The 25,460-nt window shown below is 31.6% G+C and overlaps 2 protein-coding genes across 2 annotated transcripts in view; one reads left to right on the top strand and one right to left on the bottom strand.

Moving 5' to 3' along the window:
• LOC127720901 (uncharacterized) overlaps window positions 1-13,585 on the bottom strand; it is a 212,232-nt gene extending 198,647 nt beyond the window's left edge. Inside the window, exons 1-2 of the mRNA XM_052227641.1 lie at window positions 13,501-13,585; window positions 7,315-7,348 (exon numbers count right to left, since the gene is read on the bottom strand). The gene's annotated coding sequence lies outside the window, so the exon portion shown is untranslated. The remainder of the gene's footprint in view (window positions 1-7,314; window positions 7,349-13,500) is intronic.
• A 489-nt stretch (window positions 13,586-14,074) lies between these two features.
• LOC127720900 (uncharacterized) overlaps window positions 14,075-25,460 on the top strand; it is a 102,864-nt gene continuing 91,478 nt past the window's right edge. Inside the window, exons 1-5 of the mRNA XM_052227640.1 lie at window positions 14,075-14,185; window positions 14,664-14,749; window positions 20,336-20,428; window positions 23,236-23,294; window positions 23,699-23,881. Coding sequence (XP_052083600.1) covers window positions 14,676-14,749; window positions 20,336-20,428; window positions 23,236-23,294; window positions 23,699-23,881 — 409 coding nt within the window. The 5' untranslated portion in view covers window positions 14,075-14,185; window positions 14,664-14,675. The remainder of the gene's footprint in view (window positions 14,186-14,663; window positions 14,750-20,335; window positions 20,429-23,235; window positions 23,295-23,698; window positions 23,882-25,460) is intronic.

Raw genomic sequence — 25,460 nt, 5'->3', positions numbered from 1 at the left:
GAATCTGTCCATTTTTTTCGAGTGTAGATCGGGCTTTTTCGAGTGAAAAAACATGCGATTAGGTCAATTAACTGCTAATTCGTAATTAAAATAGTCTTTTACATGACTACCCATCTTATTTTGAATACTCTACATGTTTTGAGTAACAAAGAAGCACAATTTCCTTGTATTCAACCATTAAATTCAGTGTTTGTTATTGTCCGGTTTCTTTCGAGAGGAACTGTGAAACCGTCCGGGTTTTTAAACAAATAGTCCGGGTTTTTAACAGAAATTTTAATAAGAAAAAATGAATTCTTGACTTTAAAAAAATACTTTTCTAGTTTATAAATGTAATTTAATAAATGACAATATAATATTTTCTCAATAAATCACCAAAACATATTACTACGTTGATCAAAATTAACCATTTTCAATTTAATGCAAAATTTCTGCTCGGAAAACGTTCTACCACAACTTTCCAGTATTAAACTAGAAATTATTGGATTCTTTATTAAAAGGTCCTTAGAACATAGTGCAGGGGACTCATAATCATTTCAACTTCATTTTATGGTACTTTTGTTGTCACAGTTAATAATATTTTTCGAGGTGAACCCCGAAGTTTTTATACGGGGCGTATTATGGTATACCGTTGTCCGTCCGTTTGTCCGTCGTCAGCATGTCGGACAAGTACTCAAAAACGCGGTAACCAATTTACATGAAACTTCGGTGAATTGTTTATATCTATTAAGGTATCCTCCCTTTAGAATTTTAAAATTTTTAGATTTTACGTTTCCGAGTTATGGGATTTTATTAAACAAACTAGAGGCTCTAAAGAGCCTGTGTCGCTCCCCTTGGTCTATGTGCTGCAGTGCATATTAAACAAAGGACACTCTTCTATTTTAAAGACAAGAATAGAATTCATGACTAAATTCTCTGTTTTGGTGATGGTGACTTGTATGTAGATCTTACTTTACTGAACATTCTTGCTGTTTATTCTATCTATAATGAACTTGGTCCATAAGTTTCAGAGGAGAAGATTTTTGTTAAAAAAATTGCGTTGCACATGATCCGCTATCCTTAACATTAAAATACAGTTATTAAGCTGCTCAGATTGTGATCTGTTCAACAGCAATTAAAACTCTAGACGTATAATTCCGAGCATCACGGGACAACACAATGAACAAGTTAACGGACGACGACGACGGACAACGACGGATGCCAAGTGATGAGAAAAGCTCACTTGACCCTTTGGTCAAAAAGGGATGATTTTACAGTTTTCGGACAATATTTTTAAAGTGCTTTGAGGAGTTTTCATGAAACTTTGGTGACTGCTTTATATAGATTAAGGTAACCTCCCTTTTAGTTTTTTTACATAAATTTTTGATATGACATTGAGAAATTATTTATAGGTTTCATAACGAGTGAGAATGGATATCGCTTGATATCAACTCGAGTTATTTAATTTCAATATAATAATAAACGAGCCTCCGGTGAGTTTATCATTACTATTTGAATAAAATAGAGGAAATTACTTACTTACTTACTTACTTGAATTAAATAACGAGAGTTGATATCAAGCGATATTCCATTCTCACAAGTTGTTAAACCTATTTGTCTTATGGTCAACACCATCACTGTGTTAAATTAAAATTTCCGCGAATCGTTGGTCTAGTGTTTTGCACACGAAATGTACATCGTCGTAACCTTTGATGGTCGTCAATGACCTAACGAATAGCCAATGGAAATGCCGTAATGTCGTCTTATAATGCTGGATAAGCAAATAAAATTAACGCAGATTTTCGTATCACTTTTTCGTATCACACTCCGTGCAGTGTGATATAAGAAATGTCTATTCATGCAAGAAATATATAATAAGCCATAACCATAAGAGAATGAACTTTATTCTTTGAAAACGCGACGGGCGTATCATGCGCCCATGGCGCAGCTGTTATTATAAAACAGAGTAAGAAACCTACTGGACAGCAGAGAAGAATCAGAAAATGCTATGTAATAAAAAATATTCTACTAAAAGAGGTATGCCCCCTCATTCACACACATTGACAGACTTAATCCGACCAGTTTTTATTCTCATTGTAAATAAAATCTGAATTAAATTTCATATATAGTTAACAATGAAATGAATAATTCATCAGCTTAATTCACTATTTGTACGTACGTGTTAATCCAAATTGCCTATGCATACATTAGATTGTTGACATCATGAATATATACTGTACATGTAATTTATAAGATGTGACAAACAACAATATATACATATGAACGATACTTGTTTATAAAGTGTAAGTGTTAGTACACATTTATCAAACTGATGAATGCATTGGTTTCGTGACTTAAAAAGTACACAATTTGAACCCTTTTTTATTGTTTTTAAACGCAAATACACTGACACATAACATTCTAAGCTATAGTAAATTTGTATAATCACTCGATAAAACACGGACGCACTCGAAAAAGCCCGGACTGCTCTCGAAAAAACCCGACACATAGAAATGAATTCAGTCTCAAAATGTCGTTTTCAATGCAACAACAAAAATTTTTGTAAAGTGTCTGTATATCTAAGGATATATGGATTCCATGTATGCATTTCCATCGACATTTGCATTGGTATGTGTATAAAAATGGCTTTATTCTGTTTTTGGAATAAAAGCATTGTAAGGCTAAATTCAACTTTTTTTAACGAAAAATAATGTCGGATTGATAATATCTTTTTATCTCAAATACTAACACACCTTGTATATCCTTGTATATAAAACTTAAGCTTCTATATCACGTCTTGTTAGAAAGGACGTCTGTTTGTTTACATTTTTTATCATATTCACTCGAAAAAAAGTGGTCACACTCGAAAAAACCCGATCAAATCACTCGAAAAACCACGATCCTAGCCGGACACTATACCTACCGTGAGTTTGAATGTACCTTTGTTATATTTCACCTCTCTTTCACAGTAAACCAGTTAAAAATTAGTTTGACGTAATTAATAATGTGATCATGTTAAAGATGTTCTCATCTATGTACCTTTTTTATTACCTTTTCATGAGAATTTTTCACGAGTAAACTAGATAAAATCACTAGTCAGGAGCTTGTAGTTCAGTGGTTGTCGTTGGTTTTTATCTGTCATAGTTGTTTTTCGTATATTGTTTTGTTACTAATTAGGCCGCAAGTTTTCTCAATTAAATTGTTTCGTGTTTTTCATGTCGGGGCCTTTTATAGCCGACTATACGAAATGGTTTTTTTTTCATTGTTGAAGGCCGTATGGTTGCCTATAATTGCTTACATCTACTTCATTTGACCTTGTGTGGATAGTTGTCTAATTGTCAATCATACAACATCTCCTTATTTTTATATAGAATTAACTTAAATGTACATTACAAAGCATGAACGAAAATTTTTCTGTCAACTTCTGTAGATTTAAGGTTGTCATGATTACGAGATTTAAAAAAAAGCAAACTACAACAGTGTAACCATAGGCGAAAACAAAATTTGCTGTTCGGGTTATTTTAGCAACACATGGTATTGCACCTATAAGAAGTATTTTCAAAGAGAACGAAATGATCCGTTGTCACTGGAACATGGAAAGCAACCGAATTTTTGCGAAAATTTGTATATTTCAAAGGAAAGGTATTATTTCTTGTGCCAGAAGCAGCTAGAAGTCCATCTTCAGACAAATTTAAACGGTAACAAATTACATCACAGTCGTGACAAACGGCACACATATAATGAAGCAATCATAGTTCTTTAAACTATACAATTTTAAGATTGAAATTTCATTCAAAAATTGTAAACACGAGAAACTTATGATTTAGGTATATAATTTCACATCAATTCATTTTCATAAATATTTGATTTTTATTACTTTTTAGGTTTTCTCACTGAAAGAAAACTGAGAACTTAAATAATTGCATAATGTATTGTAACTCAGAAATGTTATAATTTAAATATTTGTTCATGTCATTCATTGATCAAATAGTTAAAATTTAATAAGTTTACAATGTAGGACAATATTTAACTTTTCTGAAAGTAAAACAATGTAGACAAGCCTTCTTTTTTTCTAATGAAAGCAGATTGCATACATATTTCTAAGTAGTTTTATATGCACATTTATTAGAAATACTACTCCTTTGTTATTTGTTTTCTCTCTATCCAAACATAATCTCTTCTAGATATGTTTCCGGAAAATTGATATCATACTAATACTGAGTGACCGATGTTATTGACTGTCCTTAGTGAAAGGGACACATTAAATTCAAAGTTTACTCCTCTGCATGTGTCAGTATAATAGCAAGCACTTTCTAACTATCTCATTGCTATTTCATTCCATCCGTTGAAATGACAATAATTTACATCCCTTTTACTTACCATACTTGATAGTTATGTAATAACATAAAAGGATGAATTATTCAAAAATGGAGATTTCTTCTGCTTCAGGTACAATTTAATACTTATATATCTAAAATTCCTTCTTTTTGAAAAGCACAACTTAAAATGCTTTTATAGTTCTATTCTCATGTTTTCATTTATAAAGATTAAACAAACAATAGTACTAATGATATTTTTTCTTTTGCTCTTTCCATTGGACGAGAATTAGTGAGTATGTTGTAAGCAATAGCTCATTTACTCCATGTATCAATTAAGTATTATTTGATTTATATTAGTAACGTCTAAAATATACGTCCTTGCAGGGTTCCGATCAGTCGTGTATCATTTTGGTATTCGATACTAGATACTACCAAGCGATAATCGAGTACTCAAGTACTCGTTGTCAACCCCACTATTTATGTTAAATTAAGTACGATAGAGACGAGGTGGAAAACTTTCATTTTCATATTAAGAATGATTTTTTATAGTTAACAGACAATTCATTAATTAATGTCTGAATTTCTTACGGTATTGTAAAAAAATCTTTATAGTCGACCTTTTTGGGATATTTTATTACTATAACCTATAAAGGAATAAAACTGCAATAAGAAGACCATAATTTCAACCCAATCGCATTACCCATAACTTGACAGTTTTTAAGGGGAATCACTTTTGTTCAGTATTAATGTATTTACTAAGTTTAAGTTGTTTACAGTTTTCAATAAATGAACTATTGAAATTGAAAATACATTAATATATAATCGCCTAGTCTATGTATTATTGATTTATTACGATTAAATGGATTTATTACATTGTTCTTATCACCAAATACTTGTTGCACAGATAAATTTAGTGCTTCGAAAAGTTTGAGCTGAAGGAATAGAGTCCTGTATTGTTCACTAGAATATAAATCACGGTTGGTAAAAGTCAATATTTTTCCACTTGAGAAAAAAAATCAGTATAGATATTTATAGTCAACAGTAGGTTTACGTGAATCAATCCGAAGTACAAAATATTGAACTGAATATTGTATGAAACCTTTCAAGAATTTATTAATTTTAGTCCGTTTTTGGCTTAAAGAATGCGTGATCACCGGTTTAATGATAATAGTTCTGACAACAGTTATTCTATATAAAACACTTTAACCAGCCTGACCATTTACTTGGTTCAATGATAGTCAACTTAAGGAGAAGACGAATGCAGTTGAGGACTACGCCAAAAAATTGAAAAAACCCGATCCAGATGAACCAAAACTGCACACTTTATCTACATGGAAAAAAGCTTTTCGGTCATGTATTCAGAAACGCTTTCAAATCTACAATGTCCTATAAGCACACGGGTTTTTTTATCCCTTCAAGAAGCCCGAGCTTATGGATGCTTTATCCTCTCTTCACGACAAATACCCCTGCATTATTTACGACAGAGAAGATTATAAAAAATTACGAATCCTTCTCTACTATGTTATGGCAAAAAACGAAAAACGATCAAAAGACAACAATATATAAAACACATAATAGTAAACCAATAACTGAGCAAAACAAACCCTACCAAAAACAGGGGTAATCTCATGTGCTCCACTTAAGATACCCGTCATGTTACTCCTATAAAATACGTTGATAAGTTATTTCAAGTTCCGGAAGGGTAAGCAGATCCTGTTCCACACGTGGCACCCGTCGTGTTGCTCGTGTAAATACAAACCGGGTGCTAAGTCTAATTCGGCAGGTCACATTCCAGGAATAGAGGACTGTGATTGTGGTACGACAATTGGAACATATCCGTCGTCATCTGTGAAACAGATATATCATAATGGTAAACCAACTCGTGATGGCGTCCGTAATATTTTTAAAGGCATGATTTCAACTTCACCACTTGGAACTCTTGGTTTAATAGCTTCCTTGTAAGCAGCAATCCTCAAGAAAATCAGGATAGAAAATGCAAGCTCTGCAATATCGTATCAACTGGGAGCTATATACTTCATATGCAGGCGCTGCTGGACTTTTACTACTAAGAAATGGAATGTTCACAATTGGGAATCTGAAATCATCTCTTTTGTCGTAAAGTGTTACGCTCAACCGATCCACATTGTCAATTTCTAGATGTAAACCAAGATATGAGGCAGACTTAACTGTATCTGTTGTATCCTTTATTGCAAGTTCTATGTGGATAATGTGTTCAATATAATCACGTAACTTTAGAATGACAAACTAAACAATTTGGACAATTGAAGGGTAGTTTTCATCGTTAGAAATGAGTCATCGTTCCAGATTCTGTGTGTTAGAATATAATGAAATTTAGTGATAAAATTTCACGGGCGCTTTTCTAACCGAACTTGAAAAGAATTTCTTCATTTCTTTCATATTCATAAATAAAACAATACCAGAGTTTTCTTTTTACACGAAATTTTAACAAGGTTAAAAATAAAAATGTGATGTGATAGTTCATGATATTCAACAAAACATATACTGTGTGAGAAACATTATAAAGCAATTAAAATCATAAGTTAAAATCAGGTATTTGGTTTTTTTTAGGCTGATAAGAGAAATGATGGATAGCGAAATATGTAGCAAATTATATATAAAATAATATATATAATATACATGTAATATTATATATGTTTGAAATGTATTCTAGTAAGAAAAAAGTTCGATTTGATTCACAAGATAAATGAAAACTAAAAAAGACACTATGATGGTTTTGTTTGATTTGGCTTCTAAATCGGTTTATGAGATTTGAACATCGGTAAGTTACTGTTGCCTATATTGAACTACTATTTCAAAATAAATATATAGCAGATATTAATGTCCATGTTTTATGCCGTGTCTTTTCATCTGTCATTCATCCTAATACATATGACAAGACCAAGTTACAACATACAATGTGGGGGACAGATTGTGGTATTGTCAAAATTCTCAGGATATACAAATTAATTCTGATATAAACAAACTAAAATATGCTTACCATTTAGAAAAATCTATCTCGTGTCCCGCTTGATCTGCAAAAAATTAAAAGTACATGTAGCACATGTCACATAGTAAGCAATTTGAATTTAATTTTGAAGGTTTATATTTATGATATGAGATCATAGCATAGGTCTCATATTATTGTCCAGTCCAACACAAGACTGCAAAAGATAGGCGAAAGATACCAAAGGACGTTCAACCTCATAAGTCGGGGAAAAACCCTGAAAGTTACGACAACCAGTGTGGGGACTTCATGAATCAATTGACGGTCATTTCTTTTCATACTTTATTGATATTTCCTGAAATGTTGACTATCATTGGACATTGGTAACAATGTTGCGAAATCACAGTCGAACCTTCTGGGGAATTTCAAATGTCTTATTTTGAACATTTACGAGTATTGCATTAGGATCAGTTCCATATTTGAAGAGGTAACACCGTCAATTGTTGATGTGACGATCACAAATATTCTTTTTAATAGCTCCAATTTGCATCGAAATTAAAACTTTATTTCCGACCGTCAAATCTCTAATTGACAAGGCAAATAAAATTTGTATCACAGCAGCTATTTATTGTATGATTCTGTGTCGTCCACAGTCTTAATTTCGTTATTTATTTCAACAAAAATATGGTGCAAGGGTGACAGCTTTCCCTTTCAGATCACCTGATATGGTAATACTACGACTTCAGAAGGATTCGTCCTATACAAATTAATTCTGTTTCTGATTTTGTTAGTTATTGAGTCTTTGTTTCTTATCTCGTTTACAAAATATGATTTCTTTTTGTTACAAACAACATTCAAGAGGGGATTCTGTAGCAGGCTATGGTGCACAACTTTAAATTTATCATGAACAGCATCGAATAATATCTATACTGTTGTTCTAGTAAAATTTAAAACATTTTAAGCTTTCAAACTGAAGTTTTACGATTTTGGAATATTAAATATATTGCATATTGCCTTTTTAACTGGCGCTCCATTAATACAATAGTAAAGAGTACTTGAGGAAAATACATGAACTATTTGCCAATGGATGTTAAACAAGCAACAAAATCAATCTTGCCAACTTTCCAATTGAAAGACTCAGCAACAGGAACAAATTTTGTAATGATAGTAACTTTTTGAAGGAATTGTAGGGATTTTCATAACTGTTAAGATACGTGTAACTTATAAGAAAAGAATAAGTTAGCAATAAATGAAATGATCGGATTTGCTTGGAGACGGGCACATTGCCCCTAATAAAGGAAAGAGTTGGTGAATTTAAAGTTCTGCATAACAATAGCCCGTATATGGACCATTCGTGAACAGCGGATTTTGATCTGTGTTTCCTATTTCATCTGCCGTACCGATAGCCGATTATAGGGTGTGTTATTAGAAAGATTAATATACAGTTTTCAAAGGCTTAAATTAAACGTTTTACTGCAACTTAATTTTTTTAGCTTCACGAGTTCTTATGAAAATTCTAGTTTTACCTTGAGGTGTTCATCACATCAAATATTTTAATATATATATATATATTAGATAATGTTGAAATAATTGTTTATTTCCCTCTAATTTTCGACATTGTCTAAGCTTAAACAAATATTTCCCTTTTATTACCATTAAAATACACAACCTTTTCCCCCTTATTATTATTATTATTATTATTATTATTATTATTATTATTATTATTATTATTATTATTATTATTATGAAGATTGGTAAAATCTAGTAATCCAAGAACTTCCATATTTCATGTGTATTTTTGTTTAAATTATTAAGTTTATCGCTTTGAAAAAAAATGTGACTTTACACATGTTCAAATCATAACCAATAGACAAAGGGTAATTTGTAAATCGAATGCAAAAGAAAAATCATCAAAAATTTATGCTCGTCTATATTATCACTTTTCCATTTTTCAGATGGGTAGTCGATTTTGAAACTTAGGATTTCAGTAGAATAGCACGAGAATTGTTTTTAAACTACGGCACATAACATACTTTCCTACAGAACTAACTAAGATCAGTTATGTTTTGTCTGACGTAAAGGATGATAATGTTACTTACCTTGCCGTCACATCAAATTTTAATTCTATTATATATATATATATATATATATATATATATATATATTGAAATACATTGTTATTTGTCCGCCTTCTACCTCGGTAAAAAAATTTCATAGGCCGATGCGGCTCTCCGAAGCACTCATACCACATCTTCTTATATCTATTTATTAAAGGATATTAAGTGAATGTACGTGAATAATAATTAAGTTTTATTATCTACAATACTACTTATTTAAATACCATGTACACGGCTATCATTCGGTATATCGAGAAAAATGATCGTGAAAGAATACCTTACGGTGGTCAAGCATTGCTATCGGATCGTGAAAGATCTGGTATCGGATCGTGAATGTAATTAATTGTAATTCTACTTCAAAATCTGTGAAAAATCTGCTGTATTTTCAAAACGCGGAACAAATCCGAAAAAAAAATATGTCTGCCAAAATTATTCAACTTTCTCAATAATACTGTGCAATAAGATTAAGAAAATATGCAGTACTTTATGAGAAAACACAAAAGGCGCAACACAAGTCTATGGGATTTGGATTTTTTTGATTTTTCATCAAAATTGATCGTAAAAGATCGGGCAACGCATTATCTTGATCGTGAAAGACAAGGCGTGACCGGACGGACGCAGGGCGTTTGCGCTTTAATACCTGTAACACTAAAGGACATTTGCGCTTCAAACATTATGGACATTTGCGCTTTAAACTTTGATACACCTGTACAAAATTGACAAGACATTTGCGCTTTTTACCTGTAATCTTTAGAAAAACCAAAGTCATGGAAAGATGTTCACATATTCTTTGAAAGTTCTTCCGAACAAACGACAAAATCAGAAAAAAATATTTGGGTAAACCAGAAATATTAAAAAAGATATAGTATATGTTTCTGGGTAAACGATAGAGAAAATAAAACTTTTATGTATGGAACATTTAAATTTTGACCGAAATTCTTCAATTAGCTTTCTAGTAAGTGGATTGAAAATTGGGAACTATATTCTTAGATTTCATAATGTGTGATTCACAAACATTATACAAAAAAAAAAGATATACATGTATCATCACGATTATTAATTTATAGTGTAGGGAAATATTGTGTATTCTCAGATGAATAATTTAACTTGTGCAATACATATACACGTCGGCATACAATAGATTAGTAGAAAACTTATAAAAAAAAATTGTATACTCATCAAATTTTAATAAATAAGTTAAATCCTGTTTATAATAAGAATATTTAGACACATTCGAGGTCATCCGATAGCGCACATGTTTGCTGAATCAGCACTGTGCCCAAATTTTCAATGGAACACGGATCATATGATCATATCGATAACGGAATGGATTCCGGAAAAGTTATGTATAAAAAAAGGAAAGAAAAAACAAAAGATCTGTATGTGTATTCACAATGATTTATTAAATATATTTGTGAAATTAATTACATTATAGATACTAATATTATGAATAAGTTATATCTTACCAAATAGTGCTTCCCTAAACTATTAGGTAAACTAACATGAGGGATACTAAGTTATAAGCTATAAACTTTGTAGGTTGTTACAGCAAATATGCACTAAAGATATTGTTACGATAAAAAAAAAGGAAACTATATTCCTATTGTGTCTATTCTGTTGCATGAATAGTGCGAGGAACTGTACCATCATAGTTTATCTAAGCTTGTTTAAATTTGTGAAGACCGAATTTTTATTTTTAAACCACCTGCTGTACCTGTAGACTTTTAGAAAGAGTCATGGTTGTTATAAGGACTTTACTCCCATCCACCCTCTTGGAGGGTTGTCGTTTTCATCTGACACAAGCATGATAGGGAAAGGTTGATGCTTTTAGCATATTTAGCTGTATATAAATGAAGGTTTTGTGTTTTTTTTTATATTAAATGTTTTATTATGTTATGTTGATTAAGCGCAAATGTCCTTTTTTTAAAAAGCGCAAGTGTCCTAAAAATTAAAGCGCATATGTCCAATAAAAAAAGCGCAAATGTCCTACCAAAAAGCGCAAACGTTCCTCGCCGGACCAGACGTAATAATTAGAAAACAATATTTCTTTTACCAATTGATATACTTGCAACTATAGTAGAAGTGTGCAATTATTTAATAAGAACGAACATGTATGCTTTCATTTTTTTTCACTTTTTTTTTTATTTCATCACTTTTCCTTAAAAGTTTTTAAGATAACTAAAACGTGTCTATATAAGCAGATTTACAAGATGAAAGGACCTTCAGGAGCGTAAATTGTCGAAAAGTAAAAGTATATATATATATCTATAATGCTTAATGCATCCCCCCTGGAAATATATGCATATATGCATGTGTACGTATTTTTTTTTGTGTGTATAGGTTGTTTCTTTTAGTAATATGGAGTGTCCTTCGTGAGTACATATTATGACAATATTAGCTAATTTATTGTTTATTTCGTGGATACGCTGACATAAACTAAAAAGGTACCAAGATAACGGTATTTTTACTTGAATGTTTGATCGGTCTGTTCAGCTGTACGTCATTTTACCAAACTTAGTTGGGAAATTACCAATCAACGTACATCGATTGTGCATGATGCCCAGCTTGAACTGTAATTTAGCCGATTAAGTTCTATTCTCAATCTTAAATTTGTATAAGAAATCAAAACTTATGTAGGACGGACAAATAGACTGATATTGCTATAAGGCACATAGTGTGGTATTATAAGATAATCAGATTCATTAATCAAAGATCAATTGAACGATAATAGCCCTATTCACCAACAAAAGAGAACCGAAATGAGTCATGCAAATCCAGTATTTGCTATACCAATTAAAAATATAAATTATCCTATAATTAAATAATGATTTGAACGTTTGCGTAGCAACAGATCTTTCACGATCCTTTTCACGATCTTCAAAAAGCGATACACGATCTTTCACGATCCGACAAATCATTTTTTTTGTAAATATTTCTTTTTTTGCAAAAATTCTGATTATGCTACACAAAGTAACTTTAAGAACCATTTGAATCATTAAAATCGAATGACATTTTACAAAGAAAAGTTGTTTAGTAATTCGAATTATCAAAAACATCTTGTTTGTTTACATAACTAATGTCATTGAAATGTCGAAGAGCAATCTGCCTTTTGTAGTTTTGTAAAAACGGTATACTTTTAAACCTTGATTTTTCTCAGATTCTGATCATAATATTGAACCATTTTGACAGACAGTTTTTTTTTTTGTCATTTGCCCGTATAATTCATTAAATTAGATTAGTAATTGACCTTGTATATGTCTTCTCGATAAGATTTCCTTCACTATCCTATAAAGGCAACAGTAGTATACCGCTGTTCGAAAACTCATAAATCGATAGAGATAAAAACAAATCCGGGTTACAAACTAAAACTGAGGGAAACGCATCAAATATAAGAGGAGAACAACGACACAACAAAAACACAACATTAAAACGTAACACACACAGAAACGAACTATAATATAACAATGGCCATTTTCCTGACTTGGTACAGGACATTTTAAGAAAAAAGTGGTGGGTTGAACCTGGTTTTGTGGCATGCCAAACCTCCCGCTTTTATGGCAACGTCAAACACAACACCAAAACGACAACATCACATGACAGGACCACAATACAAATAAATGGGAGAACATATAGGACAAAGAAACACACGAATAATAGCTAACAAAAGGTACTAGGCTTAAAATTCAATACGCCAGACGCGCGTCTCGTCCACAAAAGACGAACCAGTGACGCTCAGATGAAAAAAGTTTGAAAGCCAAAACAAGTACAAAGCTGAAGAGCACCGAGGACCAAAACTTCCAAAAAGTTGCGCCCAACACGGCCAGGGTTTTCTGCCTGGGACAAGAACATCCTTATCATTTAGAATAATTTATAATTTTGCAAACAGTAAATTTTATAAAATGACTATATAATAGATATACATGATAAAACCAAAGTGGGGACTAACTACAGAATAAAAACGGATACATTACATAAAACAACTTTATCCAACACATAAAAAAATATACCAGAGCTTTCACTATCCAATCGCAATACTTGACCACCGTTAGGTATTCTTTCACGATCATTTTTCTCGATATACCGAATGACACCCGTGTAAATTTCATAAGGTAAACTACGCTACCTGCATCTTCGGATCTTCTGAAGTTAAAGTTGTATACTTTTAGAAGTATTTCTTGATAATCTGGCTTGCTTTCAACGACTGTGTAACTGATCTGAATAAAAAATACAAACTTTGGTATGTTTGTTATACTTAAGTATTTGTAACTAAATGAAAAGTTAAAGTTAAGCATAATTTATTATTGGTTCTTACTATTAATATAATATGAATTTTCTAAAAACGAGTTTCCGATTTAATAAACAACTAAATACTTACCTTGGACTTTATTTGAAAATTTCCAACATTTTTAAAGTCAATATCTGTTTGTAGCTTGTACAAATATTCATAATTTTCTTTAAAACGTATAAATTTTAGATGAATATTATCAATAAATGACCAAACAAGTATAATTTGAAACATGCACTTCATCGTGTTGCTGAAGCAATCTAATCTTTTCCGTTAAGATCAACAGATTACCTTTATTGCGCATACAAACAATTTATCTAACCATTCACAATATTCTTTTATTGAATCTACCAATAGCGGTAAACTTCGTCGAAACATGGAAATAAGATTTTTTAAAACTGCAGAACTGTAACGCTCAAACTTTATAAAGAAATAAAATAATTATTAATACATAAAACCTCTCAGATGCATTCAGTACATTTCCGATCGTCGGATTACAAATGTAGATCAGTGATTGAAAAAAGTAAGTTATTGTTATTAGTTATCTTTTAATAGTACTAAATGGGTAACATTGTAGCATTGTATTATTCGTAATTACATTATAGTAAGCATCAGATTTAAACTACAAAAAAACTTTTTCTTTGTAATAATAGTAACACTTGTAAAACTGATGAACGAAACAACAGCATAACTCACACGAATCGACCGAGTTTGATGCAATATACATGTTAATGATATACGTGTGTGAGAGAGAGAGAGAGAGAGAGAGAGAGAGAGAGAGAGAGAGAGCTTAATAAATCATTTTTCAGCCGATACCTCGTTTACTCCATTTTTTATAATAGGTACAAAAACAAACATATTTATTTGAGATGTAAAATTCAAACCGTGTATATATATGTACATGATATGATAATTGTTGTCTCTATTTGTATGCAATGAACTTTAATTTCTATTTTAATTCTATTTTAATCGGTTTTAAAGAAAAAATTCTACATTTTTAGAATATTTCCATAATGAAGACGACAATAACCTATCTTTTGTGTGGATTATTACTGACGACTGCATCTAAGTTTTGTGATCCTAACGGGTAATAAGTTATGAAAAGGAGAAAAACAGATATGTATATTATATTTAACTCATGTTTAATCTATAGTTGCTACTCGAACATTCCAGTGCATTCGTAGGACCAACACACATCTCTAGTACCCGGACCGGAGAGTAAACTAGAGCGCGTACTTTTTGGGCCTCGGTTGGTCAAATTGGCCTTCGACTTTAACCTGGAGATTATTATGCAGGTTTTGTCTGTTCCCGCCGTGGAGTCTGGCTGTTCTCTCCGAGTACTTCGGCTTCCTTTGCCATAATAACAGACTTCCCGGTGTCCTAACACTTCCGTGGTGTTTGTTTATGATTTGTCCATTTTGATGGGTTGTATATTTAGTGACTTATCTCCATAAATCCTGAAAGGGAGTGTACGCGGATTCCACTGTACCCTCGAAGCTCTCGAGGGGTGCTTCGAATACTGGAGGAATCTGCAGGGTTAAACTACTTGTTTAAGATCCTTCCCTATCCTAAATTTTATATCTTGATGTATGAACGTCCATAAAATCAATAAGTTTTTGGAGAATTTATATAAGGGTTTATACCCTTTTGATTTTGTGTGCTCTCAAGCGTTTTATATTTTTTGTCTTCCTAATTCTTGATCTCGAGTTAACCTACTGAACATTAGTAGGGCTCATGGATATCAATCTTATACGGTTTTTTAAGTAATTTAGTTTTTAAATTGATGATAATATAAGGTTTCAACTCCCTCGAAAAAAAAAATGTTGACCTTAAACTGGTTTGACTGTTCTGTTTATACCTTTTGTTTTATATGAAATTTTTAAAAAATTCTGGTTGGGTTAGTATCCCGAGCCTACCTGGTAAATGATATTTCAAAAACACGAATTATACGAGCTTTAATAAATACCAAAGGTTAGTTATAAAAACTTTCGGATTTCGAAGAGAATATTTACGACGTTAGTTTTATCCGCTAAGGCTTCGAAACATTCAACGTGGATTTTGAGTTGCTGCATTACATGCCCATGGTCGGACTCAGCATAGGAGGTTTACTACACTGTTAAAAAGACACAATTTTTATCAAAGCATGACACCACTATTTTACCACCTTTATTTTAGCATATTAATTTCTGTTGCATGACTCTTCTCAACTGAGGATTAAAATGTAAAATACTGCTGTTATGTTTGCTCGGCCAAAAATCGTATGCATGTACCCTACGGCATATCTTTAATTAAATCAGTATTTTGTATACTGAAAATTTAGATGTACCTATATGGAAACGTACACATTTTTCTTTATTGGCCCGACTTCACCCCCAACCTAAACCATTTCACCTGGTGATAAGAATAATTAATACTCTGATACGCAGGGAGAAATACAATGATAGATGATTTTACTTAATTGTGAAATATATTCATTTTAATATTAAAAACGTAAACAATATAGTATTTGTGTTCCCTTTATTGCGATGTTTTTACTTGAGTACTCAGTAAAAGGGAAGTAACACTATTTATCATTATAAGTATTGTTCTTGGCCGAATACTTTTAAATTATCTAGTTTTTTGAAAGCTGTAACTATTTGAAGAATGCTTGGAAAAATAGGTCGGATATTATTGGTTAGTTATATTATTATTGTATTGTTCTCTGCTATCAGTCTTTTGTCACGTTGTGTTAACTAGTATATTATGCATTGTCATAGCATGCCATGTATACTTTTGAAATAAATATTCATTCATTCATTATAATTACGTCTGCCTAATGGCGGCAAAACAATTTTGCCCGGTATAAAAATGATTGAAGGAACGCGTCATACTCAATATATGTTTGTTATCTTGGTGTTATCAGGAGTGTACCGAATTTTACGACATACTTCCCTTTTATTATTATGATTTGCTTTAAATAGTTTAATTAAATTGCTATTTCTGCTATATCCTATCGCTGGTAAAAATTCGATTGTAGCTGTATCGGCCCTGTCATCGAAGGATCAAACAATATGGCAGATTAAAAGTCTATACTAGGGCCAATGCAGAATCAGCACGTTTATAACACATGTCTGGGTCTTAAAGTCGAAGGAACATTACCCTCATGTAAGAAAACGAAAAGATATATCAATATGTCTTTTCTCAAGATGTATTTTTAGCAATTGATGAAAATTCTGATTTCGTGTCGTTTAACCTAATCTATTGTTTTGCAATTCGTTTTATCTAGAAAATCTAATTTATATAAGAAAAAAGGTCAGAAATGTAATCATTATTTCACATTAACGTCTGCAACTGAAAGCAAAGTCACTGTATTTTACCGATCTACCATAGCTTTTCTGTACTGTTCCAAGGACCAAAACGCTGATATAGAATAAACAGAGGAACATAATCACCAATGCTCATGTCGACTTATGGATGGTTTGATCCCAGCAATTTACAGAAAGATGTATTATTGATGATTATCTTTCAAATATATACGTTGTTAGAATTTTGTAGCACCAAGATTCCCTTAATCATACACTTGACAACTTTCGTCAATTGAAAAGCGTATCATGATTTACATATTTTTTTCTCTGCCAAACCAAAAATAATCTTAATGATTTGTGAAAAATGAAAACAATACTTTATAAATATCATGCGTCCAAAGCCCTTTTCCTGAATTGCCTTCATCAGGAACGATGATCAAAGATGTAATTTTGAAAGCCAGGGATGTATAGAAACCGAAACAGTTGAAGAGCGTTGTGACAAAAATGGACATAAAAAATTAATAACCAAATTCATCTATGGCCAACTTAGCCAGAGAGAGTTGAAACCTTAGTTTCTTAATAATTTATAAATTTATAAACGGACAATATAAGAAAGCTTTGTTATAAATCATGTCAGTACTGAAGTACTGACTACAGAGCTGATGATACAATCGGCGACTGATAGTCCACCAGCAGCGGTACCGAAAAAAGTATAACAAAAATACCGAACTCAAAGGCAAATTCAAAACGGGGAAGTCCATAAAACTAACAAAACCAAACGCTATCAATCAACGGAACAAGTGAAAAACAACTACCATATTCCTGACTTGGAACATGCATTTTCCGAAGAAAATGGTTGGTTAAACCTTGTTTTATAGCTAGTGCTGTAAACAAATGGAAACAACACTTTATAAATTGTAAAAGTATAACACTTATAGAAAAGTTTGAAGGTTCATTGTCTTATTAGCTTGTAAAAATGTAGTTTTTTTTATGTATAAACCCAGGATTATAATTTGGTACGTCAGGCGCGTGTTTTGTCTACATAAGCATCATCAGTTATACTCCAATCAAAATAGTTGAAAGGCTATATCAAATACGAATTTAAAGAGCATTACAAACAAAAAATTTCGAGAAAGTTGTGCCAAATAGGATTAAGAAACCTATGCTTGGGGTTAAAAAACCTGAGTATTTTGAATAATTCAACATTTCATGAACAGTAGATGCACAGAAAATGAACACATCAATAATATGTCATGTAAAAATGACTCCTGGGCTGGTGATACACTAAGGGACGAAACGTCAACCCGCAGTTGTAACTTTTATTTTATTATGTTTATTTGCAAAGTACATAAACTTATTCGCCACGTCTCTTGCAAATATATAAAATAGCAATTATAACATTATAACCTTTAATTGTGCAAACCGTTCCCAAGTCACTTTGCGGCGGAAAATTTATAGTAAAATCAGTGATAATCGTTTTTTCAAAAAAATCATTATTCTTAATTTACTTTAAAACAATGACGGTGGTATTTCAAGCAATGAGGCAATAGTTCGTCCTTCCTTTGGAGTGAGTGCTGAGTGTTAGTGAAAAACATTATACACTGTGTTGATAACTCTCTTATTTTGAGGTATTTCCGCTTCAAGTGTGATCGATAACGCTTTTTATCGGACGACTGTGTTGAAGTATTTGAGAAAACTAGCACTTTGATTATGACTTCAAAAATAACATCAGGTAAAGTAATTTTCACACATAATGATTGATTGATTGTGTGTTCGTTTTTATTGCCACTTATGGCACTCTTTGCTATATCGTGGCGGCCACTTTTTATTTGTGGAGGAAACCAGAGTACACAGAAAGAACCATCGACCCTCGACAGTAAAACTGGCAATCTTAGTTCATAAGGATCGGAGTGGAACGCACTGCCAGGAGAGGGTTTGAACTCTAAACCGCAATGATGAAAGGATATTTATCGCTATTGATCAATTTATTTTGCGATAACACTATAATGAAAAGAAAATTAAGACAATTTACCGTTTTTTATCGCCCTTTTTTGGTGTTCGACATGCCGCATGTGGCGTAGGTTCCTTATCCTGTTTTCTCTTGAAATTTAATCAATTAGTAAATATCAAATAAATTGAACAATTGAATATAGTGTCAATCAATGACTCTGCATTCTTACGGAAAAAGTATGACCAGAGTAATTTTTTGGCCCACAAAAAGAACAAAATTCCTTTAAGTCCTTAAATATTATTGTATTTCAAAACATGTCAAATTAGACAAATTTAAAGTAAGATGTCGACTTTGAATAGAGGTTTTGACAAAACAAAAATATAAGCAGCAGTTTTACACAAAAAGAAATTTTTCTTGTAAAAGAACATTTGCAGTTAAACGTCATTTTTGTAAGGCTTTTACTCATATCCGATTATTTTTGGAGCTTTGCAGACTTTTTTATATGTAATAAGTGTGAAAAAGCCTAATGCAAATATGTAAATTAAAATTCAAGAATGATTACTGATACCTGACAGGCTTGTGAACATGTGACAGTTTGAATAGAAATAATTGTTGGATAATAGCAATGGGACAGCAACCAAACAAAATAAAAATCAACAGACATATAGAGGCCAGCATGTGGTCTTCAACAATAGACAAGTTCCCATGTAAGAAGTAATGCTATTATCTGCTCATGCCTAGAAAAATTACAGTGATTAAAAATACTTTCATATCATCAACGGACAGAATGAAGCTTCACCACACTTTCTGCTTTACCATAATATGTAAATACGAATTTCTTTTGAAACATTAATTTTGCCTAGTATATAACAAACAATTGCCTTCAAATTCTGTTTTACTTCTTTTTTTTTTTTTTTTTTTTAATCAATGAGTATTAGTAAAAATGAAAAAGTTCAGATTGAAATATAGTAAATCTAAGAAAAATGCACCGAAATATGACTGTTTCACTAACGCAATACTACAAATTCCTCCCATATTGTTTAGTTTTACTTAAAAGATATCATCAACCAAGTATCAAGTTTTGTTACTGTCATGGTTTACTTCATACTTCAACCAACATTTATAAATTTAGAAAAAAAACCATATGGTTACACCCGAAAGTTAACGCTTTCTGTCGTTTTGATCATATTTTGATCATTTGGTAATTTTAATTATTACAATAACGTTCATTTTGATTTTTTTCTGTCTATTATATTGTACGTTAGATTCATCTTACTTTTGGCTCTAAGGGAACACTAAAAATTAAAAGAAATATCTGTCTTCAACATATGATTTATCATTTTTGCGATTCTTAATCAACTATGTTCCATTTAGTGATCTGTACACAATTGAGGCTATCTTTATATTGAAATATTTATTTGACATCATCATTTTACAGATCATGTTATCAACAAGAGTCATATACAGTGTCTGAGAAATACAAGGCTAGATGTGGTAAAGTGTGGAAATGGTGGCGCTGCACTAAATACAAGTAATTTTAAACTGTCTTTAACATTGCTTTCTGATCCATCAGCATGTTTGTTTTTTATTTCTGTTTACCTGTTCTCCAACTTTGCTTCCTGTTTAGGGATCAAAGCCTGATTTTCAGTAAATGCAACATTTGTGTTAGCAGACTGTCCTTTTGTTCGTTTCTTGTGTGCAAGCCAACAGTTATGGATAATTTATTTCTACTCGGTGCCTTTTTTGTGCACCAAGGTAAGGCCACTGTGATGGAGTATTTTTTATAACCCAGCGTTTAAATAAATGTAAATATTATTTTGTAATATATGATATAAACGTACGACATGGTAGGGTACATTAATGTTTAAAGGATTTTTCACAATAAATCAGTCCGATTTCGCTGTCAGTTTTGACAAAATAAGCAATAATGTGATTTCAGTAGCACAGAAATTGTCGGCCGAAAATTGCCACTAAAAAATATGTTTCAACCCTCAAGATTTTATTTCGCCTTCCCCAAAACAGGAGCCAGATCAGCAGTTGTCCTTGTTTGTTACTAACTAGTGACTGTTTTACATTTATATGAATTTTATGTAAACTGCATACTAGTATGTGTTTAATTTATTCCACATTTGTTTATTCTGGAACTTATTCGTATTTGAAATATCATTTAAATGCTTAACTATAAATTATTGTTTTTTAACCTTTATGTGATATTTTTTATCTCATTTTCTCTTCTTAAAATTCAATACAGCCAGACAGAAATTACTGCCAGTATAACTTTAGTTCCAAAGCCCCTTATTCCTGAAATACGTAGTGCATCATTTTTTGAAAAGATCAAATCGATATAATGCTAACATTTTTCTTTTTTCATTTAACTTTCGGTAAAGATTTGCCCGGTTTGGGGATGTCGGATTTAAGATTTTTCTGCTCACCGTTTAAAACTTCTTAATGAAAACAACGAAATTTTGATAAACCATCGTGTATAGAAATGATATTATCAACAAGACCCCTTGCCATTTAGAAAATGCAGCGTTTAATATGATTTTGATCCTCCCTATTAATTTTCTCTGAAATGGAATAAGCAAATGTGGTTATTTTTCATATTAGGATGCTGAAGTGCTACTTGAATCTTACAACATGATATGCTACTGTGCGAACAAATGAAATAATCATACTTTACAATATTACTTATCAAACATCTAGGCGAAATATTTCAAACAAAACATTTAATTTTTCCCACAAAAATATAAGAGGAAAAAGTTGGGTTTTTTTCACATCGGCAGTTAAATTTTTTTTTATACATGAGGATTGTAAATCAGGTAACAAATGAAAGTAAACGCACATTTTGGCCTACCTAGGAAATAATTTCTTTCACCCTAAATTACGGATAAGACTCTTAAATAAATAGAAAACTGACAAATCCTACGTTGTCTCACTCATCAACCAGTCCTTATTTTGCTATCCCTTAATCACATTTATATAAACAAACTTCTCAATTATGTTTGTAAAACAAAACAGTGTACATATGTATAAACTTGTTACCACATAGACTTGCACGCATGCACGCAACGTACACATATTCTCAGCCATAAACATCTTAATTACTAGTATGTTCAAGTTGTTCACAATAAATACTAGTACATGTATATAATTGTAGATGCATTTTTTTTTTACCATTTCTTACTTTATATATAATATGCTTCTTTTTCTGACGCAGTCAGAGTAATTTCGGTTTGTGACCTATTTAAAACGGACGCTTCACTATGGTAACGGCATGCATGATGTCACAAATCTTTATTCTGATTAGACGAAATTACGGAATTGAAAAAAAAACAACAAAAAAAGATATTTGCTACAATAAAAGGAGAACATTACGGACATATAATCAATCTTAAATATGAAACTATCCAGATCAATAAAAATAAATTCAGGAAAACAAGGTGTCATTATCACCACTGTCAAATTGTTTGGATTTTGTAGGCTTAGCCTTAAATACATGAGTAGGTAAATATCACTGACCGGTTCGAGTGCTATAAATATTTCTTATCGACTAGAGCTTCTAATGCGTAATAATAATCTCAAATAATACAAAACATTATTCTTCAAATAATTTAAAAGATTGTCAAAATACATATATGGCAAATTTAATTGCTCGTCAAAAGCTGTATTGTTTAGATCATCTTCTTTTGGCGTCCGTCCGTCCCTGATATACACACTGAAAAAGGTTGTATCTCTAATTGTTAAAGTCGTTCTTGACATATAATTATAATTAACATACCTTCATGGATCTAAACTGTTTCAAGCTTGATTACAGATTGTAAACTACTAAGATCGTATGTTTATATAAATAAGAAGATGTGGTATGAGTGCCAATGAGACAACTCTCCAACCAAGTCATAATGTATAAAAAGTTAACAATTATAGGTCAAAGTACGGCCTTCAACTTGGAGCCTTGGGTCACACCGAACAACAAGCTATAAAGGGCCCCAAAATGACTAGTGTTAAACGATTCAAACAGGAAAACCAACGGTCTAATCTATATAAAAAACGAGAAACGAGAAACACCTATTATGTCTATTTCACAGCTATAGGTACTTCTTTATCTCCGAAAAATACCTATAATATGTACATTTCATTAAGTACCATGCAGTAAATTTTTTTATTATTTCGAGAAAAGGGCATATCCTCAACTTTTGGAATCGTCAGCCTTCTGTCGTCAAATTCTGTGCTATTGTTTTTAACTATATTAAAAAAAAAACTGATAAAGATTAAAGTCTATGCTCACATCTGAATGCGTCAGATATCTTTTTTTTAAAGATAGTACTTGTTTTTTAATAGGGACGTTACTAAATATAAACAAGTCTGTTGTGCAAGATACCAACAGTCCTCGTGCAGAGGTAATTTTACTTTTTTTTAAACTTACTTAATACAGTTTTGTAAATGGTCACACACCGTTCATACTAGTATTATATCGTATAGCAATATATTTTTGAAATTTAATTGGCAAATTTAAGATTTTTAGAAAATTCATTAAAAACGAATTACATTCAAATGCAATATATAAGAAACAGTGCAAAACTGATATTTGTATTTACACGAAATAAAAAAAAATATGAAAAAAGACCATGATACCAGTTCATACACTTGAAGATGCTCAGCAAAGTGTTGGATATTTTTTATATCAATTTTGCATCTTCTTTTTTGTCCTTTATTGAAAGTCAAAATCATAATATACGCGCATCAAAAGTATGCATTTTTTTTCTGCATAAGATTAAAGCGGAACATTGTTTTTCTTTTCAAGCTTTATGCAGTGATGGACAATTGACTAACTGGAATGGTGCATGCAATAAATACTATTCAAATGATAGCGTCACACACAGAGACTTTAAAGTAGAAAGAAACAGTGGTGGTACCTGCATGAAACCCAACAAGTGTGATTGTTGCAATAAAGGATTTTATGCAGATAATAATGGTTACTGTAAAAGTAAGAAGTCGAAATTTAAATCAGAAAAGATGTACTCATAACTGTGCATTTTCTTTTTTTTTCAAAAATCGTTTTACGGAAATAAAAAGCGAACAAATTACAAGGTTTATGACATTATTGACACTTTTTCAGTCGTCCAAATGCGAGTGAACTTATCCTTGCATACATGTATAATGTAGATACATACAATAAAAACCATGTCATATAGCTTTGATAACACCGAGCGTATACAGCAAACAAGCCTTCGGCTATCAAACTATGAAGACGTGATGTGAATTCTATTGAGACAACTATTAACTAGAGAGTAAATGACATGGATGTAAGCAAGTATTGGTCACCGTTATGCCTGCAACAATGACCAAAACCTATGACGTATATTAAACTATAAAAGACACCGAAATGACCAAATGGAAAAGGATTTAAAAGAGATTTATGATAAAACAATAAACAAAAATTAATGATGACAAAAAGCAACCACTGGCAACAACTGAATTACGAGCTCCTTACTTGGGAACATACACATACAAATGTGGCGGGGTAAAACATGTTTGCGAGGGCATAACGCCCCCTAACCCGGAGTAACTGCACAACATAAGAACAATCTGTAAACACCAGTTGCAAATGGCTTGACTCATCTGAGGTACACGAAACACAGAAACATCTAATAAAAGACAGAAATAAGTACCGATCTAGGAGTAAACTCGCATTTACTAAAAGCTAGTGTAATCCTTATTACAACTTATAGATAAATAATGTTTTTCGAGAGAAAAATCAATAAATAGATATAAGAAGATGTGGTATGAGTGCCAATGAGACAACTCTCTATCCAAGTCAAAATTTATAAAAGTAAACCATTATTGGTCACAGTACGGTCTATAACACGGAGCCTTGGCTCACACCGAACAGTAATAAGTACACATTACCAAAAAAAAAAAAAAATCATAGAATGAAAAAAAATGCTAGATTCAAACTTAAATGTTACACAGAGACATAAAAGTGTTATATAGCGGAAGCCAACTTATAAATATCGACAGGATTTAGGTCCATAAGCGTTCACAAATGAATAGCAATGCATATTTATGCTTTGATTTATCAATAACACAATTAATACAGGTTATGATTTATTAATTTTATCAAACCGACAAAAACAATATTCAAAGATCTTACTACACCGTTAAATTAATATATTTTTTAGAATAACTTTAGCTTATTCAAAAAATCAAAAAGTTTGTATATTCTTATTTAAGGGATCCATTTATAATGTGATATTTGTAAGTGGTTTCTACTTGTACAGCCAAAATTCTAATCCAGATTTTTATATCTTTTTAAATCTTTGGTTATTAAATCCCTGACTTATTAATTTACAATTATACGTTCATTGAAATCTAAAACACCACTACAGACAAGAGCATAGCGAACAATTTGGGAAATAAAACACCATAAGAAAGGGCCAAAGGAACATCACCGTCTGAAGGACAATTTACAATAGGGAACGAAAAATACTTGTTATAGGGTACTTTCTATATGTTCCCACTACAAACCAGTAAATGTCTGAAATGGCATAAATCTGTACTCAACT

Source organism: Mytilus californianus, unplaced genomic scaffold (assembly GCF_021869535.1).
Source record: "Mytilus californianus isolate M0D057914Y unplaced genomic scaffold, xbMytCali1.0.p SCAF_11, whole genome shotgun sequence".
Taxonomy (NCBI): Eukaryota; Metazoa; Mollusca; class Bivalvia; order Mytilida; family Mytilidae; genus Mytilus; species Mytilus californianus.
This window is presented reverse-complemented; position numbering and strand designations above follow the sequence as displayed.